Source organism: Anguilla anguilla, chromosome 7 (assembly GCF_013347855.1).
Source record: "Anguilla anguilla isolate fAngAng1 chromosome 7, fAngAng1.pri, whole genome shotgun sequence".
NCBI lineage: Eukaryota > Metazoa > Chordata > Actinopteri > Anguilliformes > Anguillidae > Anguilla > Anguilla anguilla.
Genome location: NC_049207.1, coordinates 18,129,331 through 18,144,914, shown reverse-complemented (window position 1 = coordinate 18,144,914; position 15,584 = coordinate 18,129,331). Strand labels below are relative to the sequence as shown.

General features: G+C 42.7%; 1 protein-coding gene across 1 annotated transcript in view; it reads right to left on the bottom strand.

Annotated features, from left to right (window-relative positions):
* The window catches only part of wnk1b (WNK lysine deficient protein kinase 1b), a 97,270-nt gene extending 91,623 nt beyond the window's left edge, over positions 1 to 5,647 (bottom strand). Inside the window, exons 1-2 of the mRNA XM_035426220.1 lie at positions 4,088 to 5,647; positions 662 to 1,949 (exon numbers count right to left, since the gene is read on the bottom strand). Of these exons, the coding sequence (XP_035282111.1) occupies positions 662 to 1,414 (753 nt within the window). The 5' untranslated portion in view covers positions 1,415 to 1,949; positions 4,088 to 5,647. The remainder of the gene's footprint in view (positions 1 to 661; positions 1,950 to 4,087) is intronic.
* Between the last annotated feature and the right edge of the window lie 9,937 nt (positions 5,648 to 15,584).

Genomic DNA, 15,584 nt, shown 5'->3' with positions numbered 1-15,584 from the left:
CACACAGCAGTCCCAGTTTACACCCACTGGTCAGCTTTCCACACTCTTACTCCATGAAACTAGGAGACCAACGGTTAAGGAACGACAACAAACAAATCGGTACGTGCTGGTACTGGACATCTGCAATTACACAAATCTACCCACCACTCCTCAAACATCTGGGATGGGCCCTCTGGCCACACTAGCACAACCCACACAAGTCCATTCCCTCTTGGTGCATCACAAAATACGCAATAAAAACCCCAGTCAACTCTTAATGCAACTACAACAGCTTTATTTTGGGCTGTTATTTATTTTAAATTAATCTGAATTAAACTTATATTGTGTAAATGTCCTGTGCCCAAGGAAACGTCTTCTGACGCAAATGTACATTTGCTGATTAGTTTTACTTAATTTGCTCCCGGGGCTAATCCATTAATGACCTCCTGCTTTACCAAATCCGTAATACAAAACTAGGAAACAGGACAAATCGCAGAGCACATAATCTCATTATTTCAGACAATGACCCAGTATACGGCGACCCAGAGACTTCGTAGCTGTTACTCGCTGAATAGGAATTTTCACCGCGGCCAACTGGACTTTAGACTGAAAAGGGTCGTTCAGGCACGGGACGGACGGACACGGTGGCGTGCGGTTTCTTCACGGCGATGCCGGGTCTTACCTGCAGCTCACACCACGCCACCTCCACCGTCGTCTCGGTGTCCAGGCCCTTGTACACGGTCTTGAAGGAGCCGCGGCCGATCTCGATGTCGAACTTTAAGAAGCGGCCGTCGGGCGAGGTGCCCACGGCCTTGGTCTCCACCTCCTCGATGTCGTCGATGACCTTCTTCTCGGCTTCCCGCTGCTCGGCCTCCGCCCGGGCCTTGGCGGCCCCCTTCTCCTCTTCCTCGCGCTTCTCCGCCTCGGCGTCCTCGCCCTCGGGCCCTCGCCCCGGCTCGCTGCTCGCCTCCTCCGCCGTCCCGGGAGGGGCCGAGGAGGACCGCTCCTCCGCCCCGTCGAGCGCGTCCCGCCCCGCCGGGCTCGCCTCCTCCGCCGCGCCGTCCGCCCCGGCTTCGCGCCGCCCCCCCGGCTCTTCGGCCACCGCCTGGGCGCCCGCGGCGTCGGGCTCGGAGGCCAGGCAGGGGGCGGAGCCGAGCCCGGCGGCGGCCACGGCGGGCTCGCAGTCGGGCGGGGTGGTGAGGATGCAGGCCTTGCTGGGCAGGTCCAGGGCGGTGGCGTTGGAGTCGCAGATGACGCTGCGGCGGAAGAAGCGGTGCTCGGCCGTCTTCAGGTCCCGGTCCATGGTGTGGCGGCGCCGCCGGACGTCGCCCAGCTTCTCTGCAACCAGCGAGTCGGAGCTGGAACCGTTACCGTTTTTCGGGGGAGGGGGAGGAGGGGCCAGGAAGGTCACGACCTTGTTGGGGTTTTCAGACATCTTTCTTTCTTTTTCGTTTGGGTTAACGTGAGCAGCAGCAGAAACGAAGACAGACACAAGGAGAGCGGCAAATTACTACAGCCAACCGAATTTTCCTCTTTTCAATTTCGCTGTTCCTTGAGCTGAACTCCTCTTCAAAAAAAAACTCCTGGGACGCAAAAGTAAAACTATAAAATTAAAACAAAAAAAAAACAAAAAAAAAAAAAAGAGAAAAAAAATTTCTCTGAAGAACTCTGAGGAGTTTGTGGGGTAGCCCCACCTGTGTGTCACTGATGGTTAATGCTTTTACAGCGCACAGGGTCCGGGCCCAGAAGAGGGGGTGTTCTTTTATAAATGGAAAAGAACAAGACAGAGTCACAGAATAGCAGGCGCTGATGCTGACACACAAGGACCGTCAAATCCACACCATCCATCCTGCAGTAACCACGGCACATTCATTGAGCAAAAGAGACAACCGTTAAGAGCGGGGAGCTTGGTCTTCTGTCCGTCAATGTGGGCGACAGGGGTGCACAATCAGCACCTAGGTCCAGGATCACTGAAAAGAAAAGAAAAACAGAGAATGGGTTTAATTGCGCTGTTCTGCACCCGTCTTACACAGTGCACCTCAGCAGCCCGACAGGCAGCGACACCGGAGAGGGGGCGGGGGGGGGGGGTCGAGGGATGAGCTGCAATGACCTGGAAGCGATTCTCTGGCAGCAATCAGGCGCCCGGATCAAAAATTCATCAACCAACAATAATCCTCACGGGGACGCGGGTGGCTTATCTGCGCAAGTGCCTCAATGGTGATCAAATTACACGGCTCTGCTGCAGGAGGGTGGACTGCACCAGCTCCAAGACCAGCGCCACCGCCGCCATTCAAACCAATCCATACCAAAGACACAGAAACCCACAGAAAGCTCCAGAAGTCACTTCAAACTTTGCAGTACCAGCAGGCTTTCAGCATACGCGTACGGAGTGAAAACACTTCCCCTGTCAACCCCTGTCTGAGGCTCAGAGAAGCACGGAGGAGTGTGTAGCTGGTTAATAGAAGCAGAGCCAGATGAGCGCTGCAAAGGCAAGCACTCAAAACGTAACGTCCTGATAACCTTTATCAAAAAAATAAATAAATAAACCCAAGTGTTCAACTCATGTCCTGGAGACCAGGTTTGTGTTACAGTGCCACAGCATTTTCAACAATTCATATGCATGCCTGTCACTTTTTGAAAATAATAAAATAGGTTGAATGGTCTTCTGCCATAAAGCCAGGAATTATGACACAAATAAAGTGTCTCAATTAAAATGCATATTGAATTTCTGGTGCATTGAGATCATGTCCACATATTTATGAACATGCCCTACAGGAGATGGTTTGTCTGAGGGGAACAAAGAGTTAGTGGTTAATTTCCCCCATCCTCTAACATCTTTAAAGATCATGTGAAAATACTCCTAACTACTACCTGCTGCTGCTGCTACTACTAATAATAGTAAAACATTACTATTTCTACTATTATTAGTAAAAAGATTAGCGAAAGGCAAGTCAACGAATGTATTTTACTAAGCCATCTGAGCCCAGCCCACTCGCGGACTGCTGTAGGCACTTCACTTCTGAGAGAAACGCTGGTACTATTTCAGCACCGCGCGCATGCAATTTTCAAATTTCAAAATTTAATTTCCAAATGACACCATAAAGGAAAAAGAAATCAGAAGATCTTTCCATATTCAAAGATACGTCGAAAACACTGGTGAACTCAAAATGCATGATGTTTTCAACTACTGAGATGCATTTACACGTTCTAAATACGCCCATCGTTACAGCTGTGTGCCTTGTGCTGTCCAACCACCAGGACAACAAGTCAGACCCGTATACAGACCTATTTAACAGAAAACGTATAGTCAATCCAGTTACAACATTGTTTAACTTTACACTTCCATTAGAAAGGAAGTTTCTTGAAGCCTGCTGCTACCGCTGGGGCCATAATCATGCAGAAATCAGCAGACACAGAGGCTACAGCTCTGGCCTAGCCCGCAGTTCAGATACCAAATTTAAGTCGGATTAGTGCCCGCAGTGCTTTACCAGTGTAGACTAAAATCAACCCAGCAAGCAAGATGACAGTTGCGGAGCAGTCCAAGCCGACGCTAAAACAAATGTTGCCTACTTCATATGAAATCTGAAACGCTCAGAATGCAGCGTTTTAATGCCTGTGGTGATTAGCCAGCTGGTTATTAACCGACGACTGTGCACATCTTGCCAACGATAGCTAAACAGAGTACAAATAATTTAAACAGCTACCGAAAAACATTTGAAAATAAGTACCCAGCCAACAAGCTAGTTAATTAGTCGCACCGTTAAATACTGATAAAGTGCAAAACATGTCGAGTACCTCAGCTAACTATTTAAAAAAGTACCACCATAACGACGATAAGCACTTATTTAAGCAATACAATAGTATCGACTCCCATTCCTCCTGGTCGCCTGCAGAGCTGAAAGCTAGCTAAATTTCCAATGTAGTAAGGGGGTAGCAACCTGCAAGTATTACCAAAGTAACAAGTGAGCTGGACAACTGAACTGAAGCGGGTCATTTCCCTGTTAATAAAATTTTCTGACTAACTATCCAACTAGTTTTTGTGACTCATTGGCTTTGTATTAAGCATTGAACTATCCAGCTTTCTTCATACTCAGTTAGCCAGCATTACCTTTCTTGTCGTCACAGCCATTTTTCTTCACTTCGGATTAGTCTGTAGGCAACTGGAATGCAGTGGTATTTCCAAGCAAAAATAAATGCACAATATATGGCCACAACTGGTCTTCCAAAATGTGCAAAACGATGAACTAACATCAGCTAGAATGAGATGACCGCAGATCCGAGCACACGCGTCGTTAGCAAGTAGCTAGCTAGCATGCGATACATTCCATAGCGACAGTGTTTGACGGGTGTATTTTTAGTAAGTTAAAACCACGGCTGGAAAAGGCCACTTCAAGATTGAATACTTAGTATGGTTTACGTTACAGTAAAACAATAACTGTGTAGCAAGCAAGCCAATCAATGTTACTCCTTTGACTCTCGTTAGCTTCGGCTCCGGAGTGCCAGAAGAGAGATGGGGGGATGTTGTCTAGTCCCGTCCGGCTACAACTAATGTTTCGGTTGCGTTGACCTCGATAATTTCTTCTGCGTTTAGTTTTCGCCATAAACTATACTGTAGTTCACGGTCATCAAGGAACAGTGCACAGCAAAATCCACTGCGGTTCACCCCTTTTTTTAGTTCGTCCGGACTAGACCAAGATTAGAACGTGAAGGTCCTTTGTTTTCCTAACAACAGACAAAAATGACAGTTCCGAGTTTCCATGTGTGCAGTTTCTCCTTAGACGTAGCTACAGCAAGCGGTTAAAAGCTACAACGATCAGTCGAAGTCATTTTTTGCCCGGCACGTTGTTTTATCCATCGACACACTAGTCCGAAACGTTTGTTGTGGCGCCGTCTGAACGCGTGTCCGACTCGACTGAATACTGACAGTGCTACTGCAAGCCAGACTTTATCAAACACACAGGCCCGGGAAGCCGCCTCCCTCCTCACTGCGGACGGTACAAAACTGTCACACGGTCAAGACCTAACTAGCTAGTCAGAAAAACCAAATAGCCAACGTTACTGTGGTGATGAAAGCGATTATTGATTTAGAAAACAGGTTGTACGTGTTCTACAAATGTCTTCGTCTTAAGCTAGTACGCTACACGTAATTGCAGTATCCATAGCATCGCTAAATGATTTATTAGTAAGCTAAGTTCGCTGACGAATAAGCTAGCCAGCTAACTGGCTTCCGAACACATCACCGATACCACTGGCAAGCTGCCTATCTATTACTGAACACACCACTGGCTAGCTAGCTAATGCGATGTCGTGCCGGTTTCTCACTGAGGCTGGGGAAATAAACAGACGCAAAGGAGAAAACACCACCAAGATATTAATAAAGAGCCATTCAAAAAAAAAAAAACTTAGCAACGTATCACACAATAGCTTGCTAACTAGCCAGCTGCCTGCATCCACCACTGATAACGTTAGTTTGCGCTATTTAGTTCGCAAACATAAAGCAAGCTAGCTTCCTAGTATCTTTCAAACAACTAGTTACACGAAAAGCAAAACAAGCCTAAAGCCTTCCCTCAAAACATAACATAATGCTGTGATTAATTTCTTTATTTTGGATTAAACTCCATCTACATATGCTTGCTAAGGCTCGTCGGTCCTATCAGCTAAATGGCGACTTTACCTCTTAAACCGACAGAGCCTCCCCCTCCCGCAGCTTCAGATAGGATGAAACTCTTTCAGCGCCTGCGCAATAGCAGAATGAGCTCACCAGCGTTCATTCGTGAGGACAAAGCTTCCTGGTTTGGTCGATGGAAATATACTACATTTCCCAAGTTTCATAATCAAAACCCGCGCGACACCGTAAAACTCTTTAACGGACACCGGCTTTGAGACAACAGTATTTTAAACGAACGTTCGACGCACTAGTCTCTGATTGGTCAATGTACTCTTCAGGTTTAGAAGTTCATAATTTAATTTAATCGTTTGAACGTGTTGAGCATTCTTGAACAAAAGACACCGGCCTTATGATTTTAGTTGTTCATAAGATGTTTGTGTTATAGACTACGTTACATTGAAAACACTAGTTTTGCTTTCTCACCTGGGCTAATTTGCTTCCAACATTTTTATGTTATCAAATGCAGTGCTGAAATGCAATGCGTGGGATTAGTGTGTTATCCAGTTCTGAATACAATATTGTGTTGAATTATTTCTTCAATCAAAATTGATAGTTACGAGTTTAGTATTTCATTTACTGATAATGGGCCTGTTGTTCACATTATAATTTTTTTTTAAATCGGCAGAAAGAGCATAGAAAAACCGATGGCCTACAGTGCTCTAATACCACTCTAATACAGTGACAATATAGCCCCGTGCATGTAAATAGCATGAATCTTTAATAATTTTTCTTGACCCAAGCTGCTGCTCGGAAGCAAGCACCGGAAATTAGGCTAAGCTACAAAAGTTACGTGCAATGTTCCAAATGGCTGTTTTAAATATAACTGCATTGATTTAAGATCAAATGAGCATGTAATTATATTTTGAGGTTCACTTCAAATGCACAGGTCCCCCTGGCCTTCAGTATTTGCAGAATGGAGCAGAATTTTCCCTTTTATTCCACATTTTTAGGTAAAATATTTTTCTGTGACATAGTAATTAACTTTTACTATGAAATCTGCAGTTAAGACATGTTGTAGATAATAACAACATCAGCTAACTTGTGAATTTACATTATGGTGTCTGAAAAAAGATAATACTGTGTTCCACAAAATACACTAACTCCTTTGTAGTTTACAATTTTCTGTCCAGTTCAACTATTTTTTTATTTTTTTATTTTCTTTGGGTATCTGTACTGTTTCACGTTCCCTTTGGAATCACAAATTGACAGGCTCAGGAGTAGGGTGCCAGACCTTTTAATTATCTGTCTCATAAATGCACAGTCATAAGGGTACTTGACAACTCTTAAGTGCAGAAAATGTTTTTTATTTTATTTTTACATCAATCAAAGCTAATTTATAATAGCTATTTGCACAGCACCAGTGCAGCAATCCCTTGAGGTCTGCTTCTGCTGCCTACAACTTTCTTCAGCAAACAAGAGACCCAAAACAGAGGAAGACAGGCCTACTTTTTTAGCTTTCAAAAGACTTCAACAGCAAATGAAGACAATCTGGCAATGCAAGCAGTTAGTTAAACATATAAACTTAAAACCAATGTTTCAAAATTATATTTCTGATGTATCAGGAGAAAAGCCTAGCTTACACACCTATTTTTCAGATTTGTAGATATGTTTGGTTGAGTATATTACAATACATTTTACATGTCTTAAAATGAAATAGGTCCTGCTCACATGCATACAAATAAACATACATGCATGCATAGTACATACATACATACATACATACATTACCTACAGTAGTATTTTGAATTTAATGGCCTCTATTAAGGTGGATCAGTTCACAAGAACAAGAGAACATTTCATTACAATAACAGGGTATGTACCAAGCAACTCTGAGACTCTGGAATCCAAAGTATCTCTTTAGCATTCGCACACTTCATATTGAAGAAAAGAAGGCTAACTGAAAGATCAATGCGGTGTCTTCAGTCTCAGACTATGTGAGTGCACTGTATCCTTGTGGGACCCTCTCTCAGAGCATGCCTGCAGCTTACTTTGCTGAACTAGGCAAATGGATTGATGCTCCTTATCTGACCAAATGGATGTATGCTAGAATACTAAAGTGCTCACAGAGGTACTGAATTCAGGCGTCCATTTTTGTCGTTTTTATGAGTGTCAGTGTAACCTGACAGAATCGTGTCCTTCTGTGACATGAGGACTCAAAACAAACTCTCTGAGAGAGTGAGAAAGAGAGACAGAGAGAGAGGCATTTCCTGTACCATTAAAGGCGGATGTTACAAAAAATTTTATGTAAAGCATTCATAACTCTTGCAGTCTGCAAAGTGGTTTTGCACATATCTTTACTAGAGGATGATTGAAGCAAGATTTGTTGGGAAAACTGACATAGTAGGGACAAAAGGTATCTTGAACGCAACAATGCACTCAAGTGCGTTTATTTCTCTCTCAAATTCAGGAAATTGATGAGGCCCAAATGAAAATTCAGAACTGTGCATGCAGTGCCAAAACATTGTCTCACCACATACTTCCTGTTCACGCGTTCAGCAGGAAGTGAAAGTGGCCAGCCAGGCAGTGAACATGGCAGAGTTCTCAGTGTTTGAGTTGCTTTGGCAATTGTTACCACATTCAGCACTGAGAGAACCAGCATGTCAGACTATGGCTTTTAACTGTCTGCTACTTCCTGTGCTTCCTTCCACAGAAATGATTCTGTTCTGAGTAATAATACAACTAAGTTTCCAAATGACAGTACTGCCATTCAGATGAACTGACTAAAGCTAATATTGATTAAGGTGGTTCCATGTTACTGTAAGATGGACATAGATCATCTGCTGTACTTTTGGTGACAATAGCTTCCTCAGACAACCATTTATAATGTTTAGCAAAGGCTGGGTTGAACGGCAATCTAATAAATGTTATAGGCATCATTTTCACAGATAAAACAAAGCTGTAGAGAAAATTGAATTTTTTTGGTCATGCAGAAAGGTCAGATATTGCTGCCAAAATGTACTTTTCCATTCATGGGGTGGTTAATGTGCCATGAGATTTCTTGTGTCTCAGAGAGAGAGAGAGATGAGAGCAAAAAAGAGAGTGCTCCTCTAATTGTCCACTTTTCTGTATGGTGAGTAACACAGGTTTGCTTTTCAAGGATAAAAACACCTATGTTTTATATATATATATATATATATATATATATATATATATATATATATATATATATATATATATATATATAAAATCATAGCCTCTGCAGCCCAAGCATTAAGCTATGTTAAAAATTATGTTGTTGATTGTGTTGATTATGTTATATTGCTTCCTTGATCACACTGAGGAAAAAGGAAGTTGCATGGTGGAAGAATGTAGTCACAGGTCAAAGATACAACTATGAAAATGATCCTAATCTATATTGATATGTCAATTGAGCTAAGATACAAATAAACAAACCCTTCCCAACAGGAAATTCACATCTAACCTAACACAAAACAAAGCATATTGCTTTTAAATTTAAATTTTGTTAGTCTATGAACACAAACCATATCACAATTAGTTCAAAGTCTAAACAGATCAGACAGAGATAGAGATGTGCCCAGAACAAGCTTGCCTCTTATGTTCAGATCCACAGTAAAAAGAATAACAAATAATTATTTATGAAATGTTGTGGAATTTCAACTATTCACCCCTCCAATACTTAATTATAACATGCTTAATATTTTGTCCCCTGAGAAGAAAACCTTAGTCAAACTCCAAGCTTGTGACAGGAGATTATTCCAGACAACAGTAAAGCAGTAACTCACGTTGCTAAGTGAGTGCGGCACCAAAACTCAAAATTGTGGAAACATTCTGTGCCCACTCATCAACGGGAAGACTAATCCCTTGCAGCTTTAAACGAGGAGTTTCACCGCGTACCCACTAAAGCCCGGAAGCACACAGCAGGACTTCTGAAAGTAAATGCCCTATAACTGGCCATTACCTGTCATGGACCATTCAAGCACTGTGGAATCCCTGGCTTGAGAGCAGACTCATAATGTGCCGCAGCTGAATTTGTTGACTCATAGTTTGCGTTATCTGCACTTCATTCCGTAGCTTTGTGTATTCCTGCAATCTTTCCGAGCCATTCTCCTGTCGGCGTCTTCCAAGTTTTTTAAAAGTACTGAACATTACGTCAGCCTTGTAAAACTACCTGCTGTTTGTACTGAGCCATGACAACATTCATTTCAGTTTATCATGCCTCTGTAAGTTTCCCATAGTAGGCCTCGGCTGATCAAAGAAATGATCAAATAAAGACATTTTCTTGAAACGGCTGTTCTTAGTTTGCTTTTGTCCCCTATCCAATATACTGCATGATTTCGCTTTAGTGCAAGCATCTTGTTGCACCACTGAAAAAAAATCTATTGACAATTCTTTGGCCTGGATACACTTTCATTGCAGGTCAGAACCCATACACTTCAAAGATATATAATCTTAAACGGATATATCATTTCTGCATGCAACTGACACGATTAAATTGTAATCAGGGGTAAATGAATAGCAAACTCAGAAGAGCCAAGCTGGGGTAAGAACCATACTGTGAATTACAGTCACAGCTTTGGTCACACACATCGATATCCTCCCCTTACTGTGACACAGAGCTCCAGCTGGCTGAGTTTCCTGGTTAGAGCCAGGAAAGGATGGCCCAGCCCTGGTGACGTCACAATGCCTGAGGGGATGAATTGAGCAATAGGATGAGGACTGTCAGAAAAATTTAAAACACACACAGAGGACATTTAACACACACACATGCATACACTCTCACACACACACAACACACACAAATATACAAGCACACACATGCACATGTAGACACACAGACACAAACATACACAAGTGTTAGCAAGAACACACTCACAAGCATGTAGACATACATACTCACTGACACAAACACCGAAGATAAATGCTTTCCTAAATTTCAACTTAATTTGACACAGACAAAGGGCATTTTCAAACATTACGGCAAAGTGTAGAAGCCAAATGATTTACCCTTCTCCACTCTGGTCCCCGCCCCTGCCTAGCCCTGACCTGACCCCTCTCACATGTGTCAGTTCACACTAGCACTTCCACGCCAGTGTCTCTGCTGTGGCCTTTCAGCGCTGTCCCTGCTGAGAGTACAGATGTGCCTCTAATGAAAGACCGTAGGAATCCCGCTTCGCTCTCATGTTTCTGCCTAAGATTGTTGCCTACATCTTTCACGCTTTGCATGTGTTGCATGCCTTGAAATAAATTTGGCAAGTCCAACTGAGTCAAAATGAGCTCTAATGGTTCGGCTGAAACAAAGATGAAAATGGCCATCACACAAAATTTTAATACATATATATAATATATACAGTATACACTACATGGCCAAAAGTATGTGGATGCCTGACATTCAACATCTCATCCAAAATTATGGGCATTAGTATGGAGTTGGTCTACCCTTTGCTGCTTTAACAACATCCACTGTTCTGGGAAGGCTTCATACTAGATGTTGGAGAATTGCTGCAGGGATTTGCTTCTATTCAGCTGGAAGAGCATTAGTGAGCTCTTATTGGGCGATTAGACCTGGCTTGCAGTTGGCTTTCCATCTGATCCCAAAAGGGTTGGATGGGGTTGAGGTCAGGGCTCTGGGTAGGCCTTTCAAGTTGTTCCACATCGTTCTCGACAAAACATTTCTATATGGACCTCTCTGTGTGCATTGTCATGCTGAATCAGTTAAGGGAAAGAGCAGAATCATTTAGAATGTGATTGTATGCTGCAGTATTAAGATTTGCCTTCACTGGAGCTGAGGGACCAATCCCAAACCATGAAAAACAGCCCCAGGCCAAGGGGTGTCCAGATGCTTTTGGTCATATAGTGTGTATATATCTGGGACTGTGTGGAACTAGCTCTGCAGACCACTTGGTAAAAAAAACAATGGCAGGAAACTCACACGGTATGGGAGATGGTACAGGAAATTTGCATTGAAAAAGATGCTTTCCACGAAAGCATTTGCATCTCATGTCAACATGATCTGCTAGCAGTGGGTAAAATGCAGTACTTGAAAGAAAGGAAGAAAACAATCTGTATCAGTGTATATATATATATATATATATCACTGTGCAAGGCCACAGTAGATAGATATATCATCTTTCCCTCATCTTTTTCACTCATTGCAAGAAGAATAGTGAGAATTTGAGCATTCAGAGGGAGGAGATATTTATCTGCATTTCCATATAATGAAGCCCCCCTTGTTGAACAGAAAGGAAAGCAAGCCATTTGTCATTGCCCAGAGCCAGCACACATCATGCAGGGCACTGCCCTGCTGTAGGACAGCTTCACTGCTATCTGTCCTTTCACCAGCAGGTGGCGACAGAAAGCCCAATTATATTGTCAGCGACGATGCAAAAGATACGAGGCCAGTTTCACAGTATTTGACTGGAAATAATGTCCCTTAATGTGTTTTCCTGTGCTTTCCTTTCTGAGGTATTTCTAGCTACTGAGAAGCTCTTTGGTGAGTCTTTGTCAGCACTTTAGCAGATAATCATGCAGCAGAATGAAAGGCTGTTTTCTAAATGAGTGTGTCCAGTTATCCTCCGGTTAGCTGGTCCTGCCTGGGAAATGGGGCAATGCAGCGGTGCTATCTTGGGGTGGGTAGTCATGCAGTATTAACCACACATGCACACACATGTACATTTACAGAGCACAAAGCAACAACAAGCTACTGCAATGCAATGCAGAGTGATAGAAAGAAAAGAATGCTCTCTCTCTCTCTCTCTGCCTCTCCTTCATACATATCCATAGAAATACATAAAGGAGTATATCATAAAAACAGTTATATGTTGGTGTATATTATTGGTAATGGACAATCATAACAAGATACAAAAGCAGTAATTATTTTGAACTATTCGTCTTTTACCACCCACTCCGACCAAAGAAACATCTCTCTCTCTCTCACTCTCTCTCTCCCTCTCTCTCTCTCTCTCTCACTCCCTCTCTCTCTCTTGCTCTCTCTTTCTCTCTCTCTCTCTCTCCCTCCCTCCCCACCTCTCTCTCTCTCCTGCCCCACCCTTGTCTAAGGCTCATTTGCCGTGTAGGTCAAAGCCTGCGGGGCTCTCCAGATTCTCTGACTATCCTCTCCAGGCCAGAGAGTAGGTGTGCTCTCAGAAGACAACCCCAAGGAACCTGGCAAGAACCACCCCGATTGAAATGACATTGTGGTTCTACAATCTGTATGATTAAGCAACAGACAAGGACGTGTCAGTTTTCGCTGGGTGAGAATCTCACACAGGTCATATGTCAGGTAGCAGAGTCATTCTCACACAGATGGAAATCTTCTCAAAGGGCACCTTGTGCAAAGCAGACTTGATCAGGGGTGTGTCATGCCATAAGAGAGCAATGTGTAAATTGCTATGGTGCCCCATATCAAAGTGTCCCTAATTTTTCTTTGGGGGGAGGGGGGGAGGTATTAGACGTTTTGACAGATGTGAAGAGCATTGAGACACCTGAGACTTGTTGTTCTGCCAGGTAAATCTGTATTTACCCTCATCGTGCCCAGCAACAGGAGAGCTATGTTTTCTGGTGGGGGTGCAACTGCCTGTCTCACTGTGCCACAGAGAGGCTAGGGGGTGGGAGAAAAAGGAGAACATCCTCCAAGACCAGAATCTCTGCACACTGGCCCACTGCTCCCGTGTGAGATCATTTCACAGAACAGACTCCCTGGTCCAAATTCAGGGCTAACATTCTATGGTTTATCCCAAAACACACCCCAGGGCTCCATATCAGTTGTCATTAGAAGGGGAAATGAGACGTTGGCCTGCTGCTATGCGAATCCGTGCTGCTATGCAAATCCGTGGCTCCGTCTCTTAGCGCTGTCAAACATATTACATTTGCTGCTGACGCTGGATCATTAGAGTCCAGTCACAGGCCTGGGAAATAGCTGGCACCGCTATTAAAATCATGAGTGATAACGTGACCCCTCACCCCCTTGACCCCATGAACTGGATTTATACTGAAACGGTTAGGATAGGAATAGTATTTTTACATGAGGCGCAACACAGATACACTGCATATCTTCTCCAGGAACATGACTCACTGGTGCTGTAGCTGCAGCTGCCTTCTCCCCCAGCTGTCTGGCAGACAGCCCCCCCTGTGAGAACAAGGGGAGCACCATAAAGCCTTTTTAGAGACTGTAGAGCCCCCCCCAATCAGAGATGGCACTGACTGCTCTATGGGATGTCATTGTAAGCAAATAAAAGCATATAATTCTTCCACAAGCCCCTAAGTCTTGTAATCTCTTTTGTTACATTTACGAATGGAATCTTCTGCAGTTACTGTACTTTTTTTTTTCTTTTGTTGCTCCTTTTTGAAAAAAAAAAAAACTCTTCTTTCACCAACCATAATCTACATCTCCCGAAAGGAGAACACTCTGGACTTTTCAGTATTAGTTCAGATTTAGTTCAGCTCAGAACCTGTACAAACAGAAGCCTGTTTCTCATGCCTGCGCCGGAGAGCCGAGCTGAATGGCCCCTGTGAAAGCACTCAACCGCCACACCCTCAGCTAAGACGTCCCGGCTCCAGGCAGAAAAGATTCAGATCTCTTAGTCCGTCGTAATGTGACATGCCTTGCCTCTGAAGTGTACATAATTATGGCCATTGTTATCATTAGTGTTATTTCTTTTCTAACATTGTTACCGTAGTCAGCCTTCAAAATGCACCCAGCGGAGGTTTTTTTGTTGTTGTTGTAAAAGCCACTTAAATGTCAGTGAGAATACAATATATAATAAGGTTACAGCTTCTAAAAAGTTTCTGTGACATGTTTGAGACATAAGGACCATGTTTAAGGCTTTTCGAGTCGAGTCAAACTTGTTACAACAAGTAGAAAAAACACACCAATTCACATCAATTACGCATCATTTACACAGTGACCTTACTTTGACCCATGGCAACCCCCTGTCCTTTTAGTTGTTGGTATTATTATTATTATTGTTGTTGTTGTTGTCTTATGAAAAAAAAAGGTTAATACATATTTATTAAATTAAAAAAGCATTAAAGTTATTTCACAAGGGAATGTTAAAAATATTGCATTTATTTTATGTTCAATATAACATTTTTAAACATTCATTAAACTCTTAGAAGACTCTAGGCATTACCACAAGACAAGTAGAGTTTGCAGAGTGATTGGATTTCAGGTGGGGATGGGAGAATGATGTTTCATGAAACCAAAAATTGGCTGAGCTATGATAAAAATGGGTGACTCACTGATGTGATTCAATCACTTTGTTCATTGCTGTGGAGAGAAAAACCCTTTGATGTGTTTAAACAAGTCAGTGATTGTCAGCTCATTATACCAAAACCCTTTATGGGGCTTACCGAACTTGTCTTTCCCATCAGTGTGTTAGAGTCTGTGGGCTATATAGATAGAACAGGAAGGTTTTCTATGATAGGTGTCTCAAGCTATGTCCTGTCAACAAAGGGCAAAGTTTAATTTTTTAAAGTTTTAATATCTAAAATTGGAAATTTATTGTAACACAAGTCAAATAAAAAGTTATCAATACATCAAACAATTCACCTGCATTTATGACTGAACCTGACACCCATGGATACTGCAACATGTGATAGAGGGAAAACTTTCTTAAACAGTTCTGTTGCTCTGGTCTTAATGGCTGTTTAGATAATTATAGACATGCCAAAATTAAGTAAACGTCCTGAGGTCAGTGCGCACATCACAAGTTCCTACATTCAAATGCAAAGCTAATAAAAAATATAATAAAACTATTACTGATACATACTTGTATAAGTGCATAGAGTATTTACATTATGTAAGGTCTGCGGCTTGAGAACATACATCATGGTACTGTATATTTAGTTATAGTAGAGCTGAAATAAAACAGTGGATTAAAAAAAAAAGACAAATGTCATGGCTAAGCAACGAAAACAAAAAAGTGAAGTTTGAACAAAAAAAAGTAATAGCAGGTTCATCGCTCATTGCATGTAATTA